General features: G+C 46.2%; 1 protein-coding gene across 6 annotated transcripts in view; it reads left to right on the forward strand.

The window, feature by feature from the left end:
* The window catches only part of DPYSL2 (dihydropyrimidinase like 2), a 92,112-nt gene that overhangs the window by 48,146 nt on the left and 29,232 nt on the right, over window positions 1-14,734 (forward strand). For all 6 annotated transcript variants that reach the window (XM_074940085.1, XM_074940086.1, XM_074940087.1 and 3 more), the window contains exons 4-7: window positions 9,360-9,524; window positions 11,859-11,920; window positions 13,256-13,336; window positions 14,192-14,260. In XM_074940085.1, the coding sequence (XP_074796186.1) occupies window positions 9,360-9,524; window positions 11,859-11,920; window positions 13,256-13,336; window positions 14,192-14,260 (377 nt within the window). The remainder of the gene's footprint in view (window positions 1-9,359; window positions 9,525-11,858; window positions 11,921-13,255; window positions 13,337-14,191; window positions 14,261-14,734) is intronic.

The following is a 14,734-nucleotide window of genomic DNA, read 5'->3' on the forward strand; positions in this document are numbered from 1 at the left end:
CTTCTCAGAGCAGCATCCTGTGGTTGAGGCCCTCCTGGTGAGCACAGCCATGCATCCACCTTCAGGATGTGTCTGTCTCTGCCTGGGACCGGAAGGATCGATGAGAACATCAGCTGCACCACCAGCTCCTTCACCCTCACACCCAGAGCCCTGTGGTCACTTTTGATCTGCTCGGGGTCATACCTTACAGTATCATTAGTGCCCACGTGGGAGAACAGCATGGGGTGGTAGTCAGAGGGCTGGATGATTCTCGGCAGTCCTTCTGTGATGTCACAGAGGAGGTGTTCCATTTCATACGGGGTGGAATGGTACATAGTCATGCCTGTGGCATCTTGAAAACATAGCCGGAGAGGTGATCCGATTAACATCCATGTCTTTCTGCAGAACGAGCCTTTCCGTTCAGAGTGCAGCAGTTACTTGAATAAAGCTTTTTTTTTTTTTTAAAAGAAAGCCAATACTTCCCACTGCCATGCAGAAAAAGATAGCATTAGCTAGCGCTTTCCAGGCCAAATAGATCCAGGCTGTATCAGGAATGAATGTGCCCCCCCTTCTTCAAAGGGCTTTATAAATCTTGACTAACCCTCCCAAAGCCCTTCTGAGAGGGAGAAATGTTATCCTCATTTTTCAGCTGGGGAAACTAAGGTGCAAAGTGTGTAAGGCCAGCGTTTTCAGAAGTGGCCACTAATTTTGGATGCCTCCTGTTTTCTTTTCAGTGGGGGCGGGGAGGTGTCCAACTTGAGATGCTTCAGGGCCTGATGTTTTTTTCAGGGTTGCAGACCACCTGCAGATCCTGTTGATTTAAGGAGTGGGGGTTGTGCTTTCTCCGCTCTTCTGAAAATCAAAACCTAATTTTCAGTGTCTCCTCTTGAGATTTGGGGTAATATTTTCAGAAGAGCCCCCAGTCCCACTGAAAGTCAGGGGGGTTTGGGCTTCTGTGTTGCTTAGTGGTGGTGAAAATTTTACCCAAGGTCATGTCCAGACTCCAGACCTTACAGCGGCACAGCTGTGCCACTGGAAGGACTCCTGTGTAGCCGCTCTATGCCGAAGGGGGAGAGCGCTCTCCTGCCGTCATAATTAATCCATCCCCAACGAGTGGCAGTAGCTATGTCGGCGGGAGAGTATATCCCGCCAGCAGAGCACTGTCCACACCGGTGCTTTTGTCGATGAAGCTTATGTCGGTCGGGGGGGGGTGTGTGTGTTTTTTCACACCCCGACTGACAAAAGTTTTGCGGACAAAAGATCTAGTGGAGGCAAAGCCTTGGTGATCACTCGTGCCTCTTTTTCCCCCCCCCCCCCCAAGCTGTGTGAACTGGAGAGAATTCCAGGGTGCAGTGCAGGATGATTCATTCGTCTTTATTCATCACTTTGAGAACCATGGATGGACGCCTGGCAGACAACGGAGCTCAGATCTTCAGAAGTGTCTCCTAAAGGCCAGAATTTCTACGAGTTGGCGCACACGATCTAAATCAGGCCATTTACTTCGGTGCCTGTATGAGAGACCTGTATGAGCCTGAGCACTTGAGAAAATCTGCCCCTAAATAACTTGCCCAAGACCTAGGGTCTCTGTGTTACATTCTGGTTCCATGTCCTGGCTCTAACACGTTGTGAGCTGAATGCTTTGAAAACAGACTGGCGTATCCGTACTATTTTAACATGTTGTTTAACCCTTTGATCACTGTGTCTTTTCAAATTTTGATAGGGCTGGGGGAAAACAATGCAGCTTGGTCAATGACAAGTTTTGTTACAGGGAAACCGATCAGTTTTGTTAACTGATCGATGCCTTATTAAGTACATGGTCATGTTTAGCAAAGGGGCATGTTTGCCATCCTAACTCAGTTGTCCTTCCTAGATTTTCTTCTGATGGTTAGATCAGAAAGATCTTCTTTTCTTTTCTTTTCTTTTCTTTTACCCCCCTGTAAATGGTTGTGTTTGAAATGTTCCCTTCAGATCAGCTTCTCTTATTTTCTGCTTTCCTTCTTCATGTAGCACAGAGCTCTGTTATTGCTTTGCTCCGTCAGATACATTAATGGCTGTTATGTCTTCCCCCACAGCATTCCACCATTGGTGCTTGTAGGATGCACAACACTTCACCGTGGCTAGATGCCAGCTCTGGCACATTAAAGCCACACAGATAAGCTAACAGTGGTTAGTGTTGTTGTCTCACTTTGGCTTATTGTCTGGTTTTAAGCTTGAGCTGATTAATTTGCACCAGGAGGGAGCGAAGGGAGCATGACAGAGACAGAAAGGCGGCAGTGGATACGCGGGTGAGGAGGGTGGCGGTCAGAATGGGTTGGGAGTAAGAACAGATGCACCTTGTAAGCAGAGTGAAAACTGCGTAGAATGACAGAGAAGACCTAGGCAATTAAAGGGACTGTCTTAAGGGTTGTGGTTGGGATTTTCAGAGCAGGTAGGTGCCTAAATCCCATTGCTTTTCCGTGGGAATTGGGTTTCTAGCTAGTTTGCTCAGGGGAAAAATATGCTTCAGATTCAGAGGCTGTTGAACACCCCATGAACATAGGGGGGGAAATATAAAGATTTGCTAGAAACAAAAACAACGAGGAGTCTGGTGGCACCTTAAAGACGATGTGTGTTTTTTTTTTTTTTTAACCCACGAAAGCTTAGGCCCAAATAAAGCGGTTCGTCTTTAAGGTGCCACCGGACTCCTCGTTATTTTTGTGGATACAGGCTACCACGGCCACCCCGCTGATGCTAGAAACGAAAACACCATCATCTCTGAGGCAGCTCCTCTGCTGGCGTGAAAAAGCATTGCCCCTTTGACGGAGCTATGCTGGGTCACAGCAGCTGGTGCTCTGTTGTATAGCTCGGTTTTGCCATAAGAAGAGAGAGAGAAGCTTTTTTTTTTTTTTTTTTTTTTTTTTTTTTTAAAAGAGCAATTCAATCTTTGCTTATTCTCAGTGCTGTAGACATGGATAAAAAGGACCAGTTGATGGGTGGTAATGCACCAGCCTAGAGTCTGGGGATCAGTGTGCTGGTCCCAAATTTGCCACTTATTGCGGGTGAAATTTCACCCCTGCGGACGGGATCGTTAGAAGGCTGACGCACCACTTAAGTCCTATTTAAGCCTTATTTTGAGGTCTGAAGTGGTGCACAGAGGCCCGTGCTAGCCCTCTGTGCTCGGGCAAATTTCCTCCTTTGTGTCCTCGGGTGAAATCCTGGCCCCTTAGAAGTCAATGGCAGTTTTGCCATTAACTTCAGTAAGGCCTGTTTTCATTCCTCACCTTTCTGCTGGGGTTTCCCCAGTTGTGCCTCACAAAAGTCACACTCTCCATCTTAAAGGAGCAATTTTCTCAGACTCTTAAATTAGGGTGCTAAATCAGCCTGTAGGGGTTGAATGCTCACAAGGAGTTAGGCTCCTAGCTTCTACTTAGCCTCCTGTCGACTTTTGAGCATTCAGTCCTCGGAGCTTTAAACAGATATCCGGGCACATATGTATATATTTAAGCACTTAAGTGTAGAATTTTGTTGTTGTTGCTCTTTTCAGCCTTGGTAAGAAGAGACTGGTCAGTTTCATTTTTGATTTTGGTCAGTTTCACCATTTGCTTCCCAGGCAGTAACCCAACACTCTTGCATTTGGGGTTCCCAATTCCGCTTTGGAGAAGGTTAAAATTTAAATGCATGTAATGATTTCTGTCCATAGTGGACCACTTTTTGAGGCCCTTACCTTGGGTTCTCCATTTACCTCACCGGAAATGGGCCTAAATAAGACCTGACTTACAAACGAGTCGGAACGTCATCCCAGATCCTCAGAGTTATTGAGGCAGCTAACTCGCATGGATTTCAGTAGGAGTTGGGGCTTTCAGGATTAGAGATTAAATTGACTCCAGAGAGCCAACACAAAGTCTGTGCATCGCTCAAGTCCTGTTTTGCAGGCAGTTGTGTCTCACGGGAGAGAACTTAAATTTTAGTGCTTTAGGGCTGTGTCATCAACCACTTGTTTCAACTTTGATCTTGAACACAGTCCCCTTTAAAGATTAGAATTTGGCATTATTCGTGTAGTAATAATGGAGACCAGGATGAAAAGATTTGGGTCAGGGAAGGGAGAAAATCAAAGCAATAAACAAATGCAAAATAAGCGGGTGATAACAGCATCTGCTGAGAGAATTTTTCTGAATCCATCCTGAAGTAGCTAAGCCACACACTGCTTCAGGAATTGAACATCCGTTGCTTCCAAAACAAAGGAAAAAAACTAACAACAGTACAAGCACTGGGGTTCCCAAGAGACAAATTGTTCAGTAAGGTCAGAACGGGATGCTGCATTTCACATGTGAAGCTGCAAGACTGGGTTTTCTACATTTTCTAGTGGGTCAGGAACCCTTGCATCTGTGGTCTGCTAGCAGGTAATACCCAAGGGTCATTGCGGGAAGCTAGGGGTGTGGGAAAAAGGGAGGAGGAGGCAGATGGATTTTCGTAAACTTCTCTGTAGACACGTGAAGCATGGCCACCTTAAAGAAAAAGCTTTTGTTTCCCTGCATGCTAGCAAGTTCTGTCTGAGGCCTGGAAGTAAATCTTCCTATTTTGATGCATGTGCACAAATCCCGCTCGGGCTAATGGGAGTGGGGGGTCGTCTAGCAAGGGGCAGTTGTCACGCACTCATCCAGGGACAGTGCCTAGTTCTTTCCCTTCAGTGTGAAAGAGCCGATCCTGTTTGATTCTGGTGGCTGACCCTGATATCTAAAAGACTTAGATGGACATAGGCTCATCAATATCAGCTGCAGCTTTGCCTCTTACATTTTCATTTTGAAGAACAGTTGAGGGAGCCTCTAGCGGCTGGGGGACTGGGCCATGACCTCAATGGTCTGGTTTTCAGTTGGCCCTCTTCCCAAAAAGCACAAAACATACGGAGTCTTTCTCCTTCCCCACCAGTGTGGACACATTCTATCGATAGAAAGCTGCCGTATACTATTATAGTTGGTCAGGCTTGACAAAGCCCTGGCTGGGATGATTTAGTTGGGAGATTGGTCCTGCTTTGAGCAGGGGGTTGGACTAGATGACCTCCTGAGGTCCCTTCCAACCCCGATAGTCTATGATTCTATAGTTATACCTGCAGGGATACCAGCATAAGGCACCTTTATCCAGTATAACTGTGTGGCCACTGTGGCTGTACTGATTTCAACTATTTTGATAGAAAAATCACACCTCTAACCAAAATAGTTGCATCGGTACTAACCTGTGTGTAGGTTACGCCTAGGTCTGATTTGGAACCAAAACTGTAGGGGTAGATTTGAGTCTCCACTCCCTTCCCCTCCTGGAAATTTGAAGGCGTTCAGAGGGGGTTCCAGATTTGTTTTCCACTCCGGGTTTGGGGCCTTTTTAATTCCTGCTGTGTCTCTACAATAATCAGACCATCATGCGGTAGCCTGCAGTAAACGTGATCTCTTTGTTCGGTGCTGTCAACTCTCCACTGTGGCAAAGGGCATAGTTTTTTAATTGAGAACTTAAATAGAGAAAAGGGCACCATCCTAATAAACAGCCAACAGATCTGTCTGGTCTCTGCCCTTTTGTTGCTGATGCCTGGCCATAATGACCAGTTGTAACGCTGCGCTTGGTTGCAAATATGTCTTGTCTGTTGTTGCTGTCTAATCTAAATCTATCCAGTGTTTATAGTATACCCATTACCATAGTCTCTGACTGCTACCATACCCATGTTACTGTCACGCTGTTTACTCTGTGTTATACCCACTCTGTGTCTCTTGTCCATTTATATTGTAAGCTCTTTGCGGCTGAGCCCACCTATCACTCTGTGTTTGTGCAGGGCCGGGACTGCATTCTCAGTTGGTCCTTAGGCATTGTGGTAATTAGCAATATGTGGTTTGCAAAGCAGCCGGAGATACCCTTGCAAAAGGCGTTGTATTGTCTCCATGATGATGATGATGATGATCAGCTGACAGCAGCTTTTTGATCTGAGTGCATAAACGGAGCAAGATTCGGGTTGCGTCATCTCAAGCCATCAAAGAGCTAAAGGAAGCTGTAGAAGATGCGTCAGCAACGCTGCTTCCATGCTAGATGTTTCTAATCCCTAGTGCTGACTTTTTCCCTCACAGATGTGCCGCTATCTCCGTTTTTATGGCCTTATTATAACCAGCTGGTGGTTTGACTTTGTCAGAGATCAGATAGAGATTCTCCATCTCCCTACCCCACCTCCAATTACTCACACTTGGACAGCACATGAAATAAGAGAGCGATTAAAGTTCTGATTCGAGACACCAGAGTCGATCCTTTGCGCCGAGCTCTTACAGCTGTGTGGTGTTTAGCCCTTTCGTGCTGGGGGCAAGATTTCTTAATGATCCCTTTGCGCTCTAATTTGCACTTCTGTAGCCCTTTTTCGTCCAAGCATTCAACAATATAAGCCTCTCCGCATCATGGCATCTTAGGTAATAATTGTGCCCTTTTTATTATTGTGCAGACTGAGGTTCAAGAAGACTCTGCCCAACATTTTAAGACTTGGGTGCCTAAAAGTAAAATGCCCGAATCCATATTCAGACACATAAATAAGTCGCCCAAGGAAGAACAGTTTTGTGGTAAGGGCACTGGACTGGGACTCGGGAGATTATGCTGCAATTTCAGTCCCTTTCACGGGCTTTCTCTGTGACCTGGGTCAATTAATGTCTTTGTGCCTCATTTCCCACTGGGGACACAATCTCACCAGGGCATTTGAGGTTAAATTCTTAAATGTTCACGAGGCTGTCCGATATGGCGTCAACTATTCTGAGCAGAAGCAGCTGCTTTTCACGATGGGCTGAGACGCACCAACTAATTTCACAAAAGGCTGCCGTTGAAGCTGTCGTGGCTACAGAGCTAAGCTGGAGTTGAACTTGCGATGCAGAGGCCAAACATTCGGCGTCACGCCCTCCTCCCGGGCACAATTACTTGCTCCATTTAGCAGCAGGCACAACTTCATCCGAAGGGCACAAATATTGTAACCGTTACTTGTGGACGGTCACGTAGCCACCCGTCACAAAAATGGAGGCGATGGCCAAAGCTTTTAATTTGTGCAACAAAGATGGTTGCGTTACGTAATCCTCTTTTACTTCCGGGAACACTCGCTCATCTCAGGCCGTTTGGGGACATTGTTACCGATTCAGACGGCTGGCTGTGGCTAATGAGGCGTTCAGGGAAGCGACGCTGTTTATACCAAGCTTCTCGTGTAAATCTTGGATGGTTTGTCTGGCTCCGAGTAAGAGCAAAGGGATGGTTTGTGATATGGCAGAGGCCTGAGGACTCTCTCTCATTTCAGCATTTCCATCAAGATTTAGAGCCAAATGCTGGGCTGATTGCAATCCTGATACTTAACAATATAGTTAAAAATAAACTGCTCTGTTTTGTCTGCTGATAACCAAGCAGGATTCATGTAATTTCCCCCCCTTGTTGGCCAGTGTACAATCAGGCAAGCTCTCCTCCCTCCCTGCTCCCCCCCCACCCCAACACAAGTTCAATTTGTGACCTCTGAAGCCATGAGATTATGTCTTTTTTTCTTCCCCCTTGAACAGCTGCCCAGTCTTTCAGACTCTGGCTTTGTGGCCTTGTTCCATGCTCGTGTTTTTCCTCTGGGATGAGGAGCCCTCTGACTGCGCTGTCCTCAGAGCTTGCTGGATCCAGAGAGAGCTCCTCTTAGTACTTGCATGTTAAACAGTTTTTGGAGGAGATATTAAACGTCATGCTTCAGGGTTTTAGGGTTTTTCACCTGTTGATCTCAAAGGAGGGTAATATCATTATCCCAATTTTACAGGCAGAGAAACTGAGGCACGGGGAGGGGAAGTGATTTGCTGGGTGGCCGAGCCAGGAATAGAATGCAGATCTCCTGGCTCCTAGTTCACTGGACCATGCCTGTACCTACGACGTTGGTGTTAGTTCTAACCTGTCAAGTCCCTAATGGCTCCGGACCTGCATCCCTGATGCTGCTCCAGTTGCCATCAGTAGAGGCCCTTGAACTGGAGTCCTCTCAGAAGAGGTGGCTGGCAGCACATTCTCCGTGAAGGCGTTTAGAACTTGCCCCTCCTTCATCCACCGGAACCCAGATTTGCCAACTTCCCTGGGCATGCTGCAGAACCCACCTTGGGCGATGGGGAGATGATGAACTGGGATGTAGGGGGGTTGTGTTGGAGTCATTATTGGTGGGCTAATACCAGAATATCGGCAGCTCAGACAGGGCTTTAATCTGAAGTTTTTGCATTGACTATTGTTTTTAACAGCTAGGTTATACGGCTGGTGCTAAAAAAAAAAAAAAATCAAAACAATAGACTAGGGGCTCCTTTTCTCCAATCTGAAGTTGTAGAGAGACTCGGAAGGCCTCCCTTGTGCATACGTATTTGAGGTGAAGGTCACCCTTGTGCCAAGAGCAATCACAAGGTCTCCTGTACACCACTTAAGCCCCACTTGAACCTTGGGCTGAAGGTGGACATAAGTGGTGCATTGATCTTGGCTGAGCCCCTCTGCACACGGGTAACTATCGCCCTGGATCTACAAATGGCACCTTAAAAGAAGTTCATTGAAGGGGTGCGTGAATATATACCAATTGCCACGGTCTCTGCATTGACTGCAGTGTGCAAATTAGGAGTCTATTAGCAGGTTTTAAAGACAATTGTAGCCTTAGTTAGTTTGGTGGATTTAAAGAAGAGCTGAACTTGCTCGCTGGAGTCTTTGCTGCTGCTCCTTTTGGCGTTAGCTGTGGGATTATGGTAGCAGCAAATCAGAGAATAGGTGCAGACAGGATATCTTTTAATCTCACCTTTGTATTTAGACTGGAAGCCCTTTAGGGTAGAGACAGTCCTTTTGTTCTGTGTTTGTATAGTGCTGAGCACAATGGGGTCCTGGTCTGTAACTGGAGCCTGCTAGATGTTATAATAATACAAAAATACATTCCAAACCTTTTGGGGTACCTTATCCAGCATCTCAGAGGGCACAGAGTAGAGAAAGATGTCCCTCAGTTTGACTGGAAAACTACTCACTGATGCTCATGCAGGGGAGTATTGTCTGTCATTGTTTGTTTGTAACCCTAACAGGAAGCAGAGGAGTAACTGTATACATGGCTGTACGTATAACTGGAATGGTTTGAATTTGCACTGGCTTTGAACTAGGAATTTCCTCTGCTCCAATCACATACAGTTGCAGTGAAACACACTCTAGTAACTGAATTATTTCCTGCTTTAGTTTTTGCTTGTAATCAAATGGCAGAGTGGGTTCTCGAACCCCGGGCTTTGGGAAACGCACAGATCCAATTTTTCTTTGGGCGGGGGGACATCCTGTTTCACAGAGTCAGTGGAAAGCGCTGTCTGTCTTGGATGGATGCTAAAGGCCTTTGGACGCACATTCACGGGTGCAAATGCTTTGTCTTTTTCCAGTTGATCACGTGGTTCCAGAACCAGGGACCAGCTTACTCACTGCATTTGATCAGTGGCGAGAATGGGCGGATAGCAAGTCTTGCTGCGATTACTCTCTGCATGTGGATATCACGGAGTGGCATAAAGGGGTTCAGGAGGAGATGGAAGCCCTGGTGAAAGACCATGGTAAGTTTCGGGATCATTTAAATCGATATGTTTTTACTGATTCAATTTTTTTTCTTTTTTTTGATTCTGAAGACTGGCCCTTGTAGATACTTTTTTATTCTTTTGTATTTGTTTTGGTCAAATTACCGGCCAGATCAGGGTTCAGAATGGTGTCTGTTTTTTGGTGGTGGTGGGGGGGCTTGGTACATCAGGAGGCAGTGTTGTAGGGGGGCTGGAGAAGCCAGGTTAGTGTATAGGGTGGGACTGGAATCCAGTCTTGCCATTCTGCCTCCTTCCCTCTGGAGTGGCGTTTAGGCAGGAGACTGCACTGACCGTGTGCAGGGGGTAAGATGCGATGCCTGGGGTGGTACTGCCCAGGGCTTCTGTGGACAGCGACCTGGGTCGTTCAGAACAAGGCATAGCAGATCCTCAGATGGTCTAAATTGGCATAGCTGCATTGTCTTCAATGGAGCTTTGGTGAACTGCAGCAGTTCCCTCTCTGGAGATGGGCATCTCCCTAAAGGAGTGATAGACACACTCTTGTAGGACGTATCTCTCCCTGCTGGCCAGTGTCAGCAAGAGAGCTGTAAGTCATCCAGGGGAGATAGAGGTGGCCTGACTTTCCTTTCACGTGCAATAGTGCAAGTCCGGAGTAACTCTTGGAGTTCATAGAATATCAGGGTTGGAAAGGACCTCAGGAGGTTATCTAATCCAACCCCCTGCTCAAAGCAGGACCAATCGCCAATTTTTGCCCCAGATCCCTAAATGGCCCCCTCAAGGATTGAACTCACAACCCTGGGTTTAGCAGGCCAATGCTCAAACCACTGGGCTATCCCAGTTAAACTAGCGTAAGTGAGAAAAGAATCTGACTCAAGAAGAACAATCCTTCAATGGCCAGCGAAAGGAGGGCGAGATAGATAAGATGATCAAATAGGTCTTTCCCATCTCTGATTTCCATGACCTTTCATCCCTGGGCTGGAAGGATTTTCCATCCTGTTTATGGTTGAAAAAAACAACAGCAACAGACTTGTACATCCTAATGGTGGTTTTCCCACACATCCTGGTTAAGAATTTTTACCCTGTCATGTCTGTAGAATGCAGGGGAGGGGAGGCCGTGAACTCTGTGGTTTGGTCAGCACAATGCTTTGTAGAAATGCTCTGTTAGTAATTCCCCAGCCGTCTAGCAGGAGGGGTTGGGAAACCAGGCAGCCAGTACCCATTTTGAAGGTATTTTTCTTACATTTTTTGCTCAGCCTCCCACAAAGCTGAATCTGAAAGATGTATTCCTTTTTGGTGTTGAGTGAAGCTTTGAAGGCTTAGCTCTCCTTTCTGCCACAAGCTGGGCTCCATCATTCTTACTAGGGGAGTTTTTAAATGTCACATGGCTAAGAAGCTGGTGGCCTTTAATTGTGATTTATTAAGTGTTGTGTGTGTTTCACAGTAGACTGAATTTCTTTTTTTCTTATTTCTGCTCTCTGGGGGAGCCACATCTTATTTCCAGGTGTGTCTCCGTGGCTCGTCAGTTGTACGGTCATACTCTGGTATATTTCAGTATATTACACGCTGTGGGATCGATTTCTGCTCCCAGTGCAGTCAATGACAAACTCACATTGACTCCAGGGGGGGTCGGTCCATTGTCACCTGTGGCTCACAGTCCAAGGGGCTGATACTGCCAGGTGCTGAGTTCCTTAACCTGACATTGAACTTTCACGGGAGCTGAGGATGCTGCGCACTTCCCAGGAGGCACAAAAGGTCAGATCCTCGAGTGGTGTAAATTAGCATAGCTCCATTCATTTGATTGGCAGTACCTTGATTTACTCCAGCCAAGGATCTGGCCCTCAGAGCCAAGAAGGATTGGACTGTCTGTAGCAGACCGTTCCATTGAACAGATGCAAAATCAGTTCATTTTGATGGGAAGAAGTTAAAAGTTTCTTAAAGCCAGCCAATGTCTATATTTGTTTCAATGGTGCATCTGGTCCACTCCGGCAGGAAGGGGAGAGTCCTCTTTATTCAAGACAGGTGGAATTTTACAGGGCCAGGACTGTCTTATCTGCAGTTTCCAAACCGTATAGTCAGTTTTAGCGCTAAGAACCTTGTGCTTGATTCTCTTCTCACTCACACCAGTGTATTCCCATTAGCTTCACTGAAGTTCCTCCTGATTTACACCAACATGAGTGGCAGGAGAATCAGGCTCTTGGACTGTCTGGCTGTAACAGCTCACCTATTAACTTAACTTCTGTGTGGATCACTTTGTTTATGTAACTTGTGGCTGGCTCGCTTCTAACTTCAACGTGGACGTTATCTATGCCTATTACTTGTACATCCTGGGCGTTTTCTTTGTTTTGTCTCTGCTAGGTGTGAATTCCTTCCTGGTTTACATGGCCTTCAAAGATCACTTCCAGCTAACAGATTCTCAGGTAGGAGGGCTTTACATTCACAAGTCATGCTTTAGCCACGCAGGAGTTATTGGGTTCAAAGAGGAATAACTGGGTGACATTTAATGGTCCGTGTTATACAGGAGGCCAGACTAGATGGTCCAATAGTCCTTTCTGGCCTTAAACTCCTATGAATCAATGTTTTATGCCTGTATCAGTTACTCAGGTTGTGCCATCAGCCGGGATCGAACCAGACGCCTCTGGATCTAGAAGCAAGCGCTTCTGCCGCTGGAGGTGAAAGAGCAGCGCCGAAAGTCTCGCTCCATTGAAGTCAATGGCAAAATGGGCATTGATTTCAGCGAGGCCACGATTTTACCCCAGGTCCTTCAGTTTGGAGGCAGCACGAGGCTCATAAACCTCTCGACATGGTCAAGTCGTTAGAGGGAGACACAGAGCCACGCTGGGTTAGCCTGTGTTACGCATGTGATTCTGGGACCTAGGGCCTGATTTTAACCAGGAAAGCACTTCTTGGTTTTGCGATTGGAATCACTGGGACCTTGAGAAAAAATTCTGTTTGCACTCGTCCATCATCGGGTGCGTTTCATTGTTGGGCTGTCCAACCTGCAGAAGGCGCTTGCTTCCAACCCTGATGTGGTGGAGGTTTCCCTCCGTGTCTGAAGTTCGAGCTGAACTGAGTTAAGAGGTGACAGAAAAATTGGTCTCTTTTTATCTAAGAATATGGTCAGAGGTTTCAAAAGTGGTCACGGATTTTTGTGAACCCCCCCATGTTTGGATGCTCAGCGTGAGACCCAGTGCACCTCGTTGTCAGAGGGGTGGGGCAACTTCCATCAAAGGCAGTGGGAGTTGTGGGCGCTGAGGATCGGGGCAAGTTGGGCACCCACGACTTGAGGCATTAAAGATGCCACTTTTGAAAATTTGGCCCTTTAGAGCTTCTACCGATGATGCCCTGGAGAATGTACCAATTCCTGTTTTATGCTCCATTATAATAATAATTAATAATACCTATCTCTTATATCGTGCTGCTCATCTGTAAGTCTCAAAGTGCCTTAGAAAGGAGGCCGTTATTGTTATCCCCATTTTACGGATGGGGAAACGGCGGCACAGAGAGGTGAAGGGACTTGCTCAAGGCTCCTCAGCAAATCAATGGCTGGGGCAGGAACTGAACCCAGCTCCGAGTCCCAGTCTACTGCCTTATCTTTTAAGGCAAGCTAAAGAGAGCTTGTCTGTCTCGGTCGCTTCCCTTTTGTTTCAGTTTTACATAACCGTTTAAGCTGAAGGACATTTAAGCGACGAGAACAGTGGAGTATTTGCAAGACCAAAAGGTATGTATCAAACGGTGTGCCTTCTTTCTCCTAGATATACGAGGTCCTGAGCGTAATCCGTGATATAGGTGCCATAGCTCAAGTTCATGCTGAGAACGGTGACATCGTTGCTGAGGTATCGTATCTGTTCGCTCTGTGGAATTTTAGCTGCATTGTGCTGTCAGGTGTTCAAACTGGAAAATCCCGCTCTTAAAACCCACAGCAGGAAATCACTAAGCCATGTCAAGGCGCTGTCTCAAGTAGCATAGACATTTCCATATAGAAAGCAGAGATACTTCAAAATTACAGCCCTTGTAACTCCCAGTAAGAGAACAACAATGCCTCAGGTTTATTTACTAGCTTTTATTCCATAACAGTTACAAACTATACATCTCTTTGCCCATCACTGAAATGCAGCCACCTCTGGGGTGGAAGGCAGCCCCCGGGTATAGTAATATTACACAGCAGTTTAGGACAGGAAGTGAAGAAACATTTACTATACATTTTGTACAGCGCCTAGCACAATGGGATTTGGACTTGGTTGGCCTCTAGGGACTATCGCAATAGAAATATAAATAAATAAGTCAATGATTGGGTCCTGATGCTGATGCCGTACCTATTTTACACGTCATGCCTAGATCATGCAACTTGAACAGGTTTTCAACACGTGGCCTGATAGTTTTGCGGGAAGTTTATTTTGTTCTTTCAAACCTGAAACTTGCAGGGTTGTGAAGTGAAATCAAAGGAAAGGTTGGCATGACAACACTGCGAATGAAATGGCCAGGATTTGCAGAGCTTTGGTAATTATCCAGACACTGGGAGTTAGTCTGAACGCTGGTTCTACTACTCCTGCCTTTGTGAAAGTACCGTGGGATATCTAGAGAGCACAAAATGACAGGGATCTCAGTTTTACATCTCTTCCAAATATGTCCAGCTCCTGAAATGAGAAACTACATTGTTTTGAGCCATCTTCCTGTTTTTTCTGCCTTAGGAGCAGCAAAGGATCCTGGAACTGGGAATCACAGGCCCTGAAGGGCATGTACTGAGTAGACCTGAAGAGGTGAGGATGTTTCACATTTTCACTTAATTCCCCCTATTCTGGGTCATGTCATATACTGCCAGTAAGAACTTCATGCCTCGATTAATGTGGCCAGAAAAATAGTGCACGTCGTGTGCCCTAGGAAATGTTGGTTTCACAGACAGAAGGGAAAGGGAAGGGAAAAGAGGATTTTGCGACTGGTAGTTCTTGTTTGCTTGTTCTGCCCGTGCAATAAATACTAAGAGGATAATGATGATGTCCATTATATGTTATGTGAATTACTGTGGCGCTTATGACAAAGATATTTCTGTTGTGTCAGATGTCTGGAGATCTCAAGCTGAAGACCCTTATAAATATCATTAGCCCCCTGTTACAGCCTTGGTAACTGGGAAACAGAACGGCTCCAAATTTCAAAAATGCTCACTAGCTTCAGGTGGCTCACCGGTTAGGTAGCCAACTTGAAATGCCTTGGCCTCATGAGCAGAAGCACTGCAA

The sequence above is a fragment of the Natator depressus genome, chromosome 26 (assembly GCF_965152275.1).
Source record: "Natator depressus isolate rNatDep1 chromosome 26, rNatDep2.hap1, whole genome shotgun sequence".
In the NCBI taxonomy this organism is placed as follows: Eukaryota; Metazoa; Chordata; order Testudines; family Cheloniidae; genus Natator; species Natator depressus.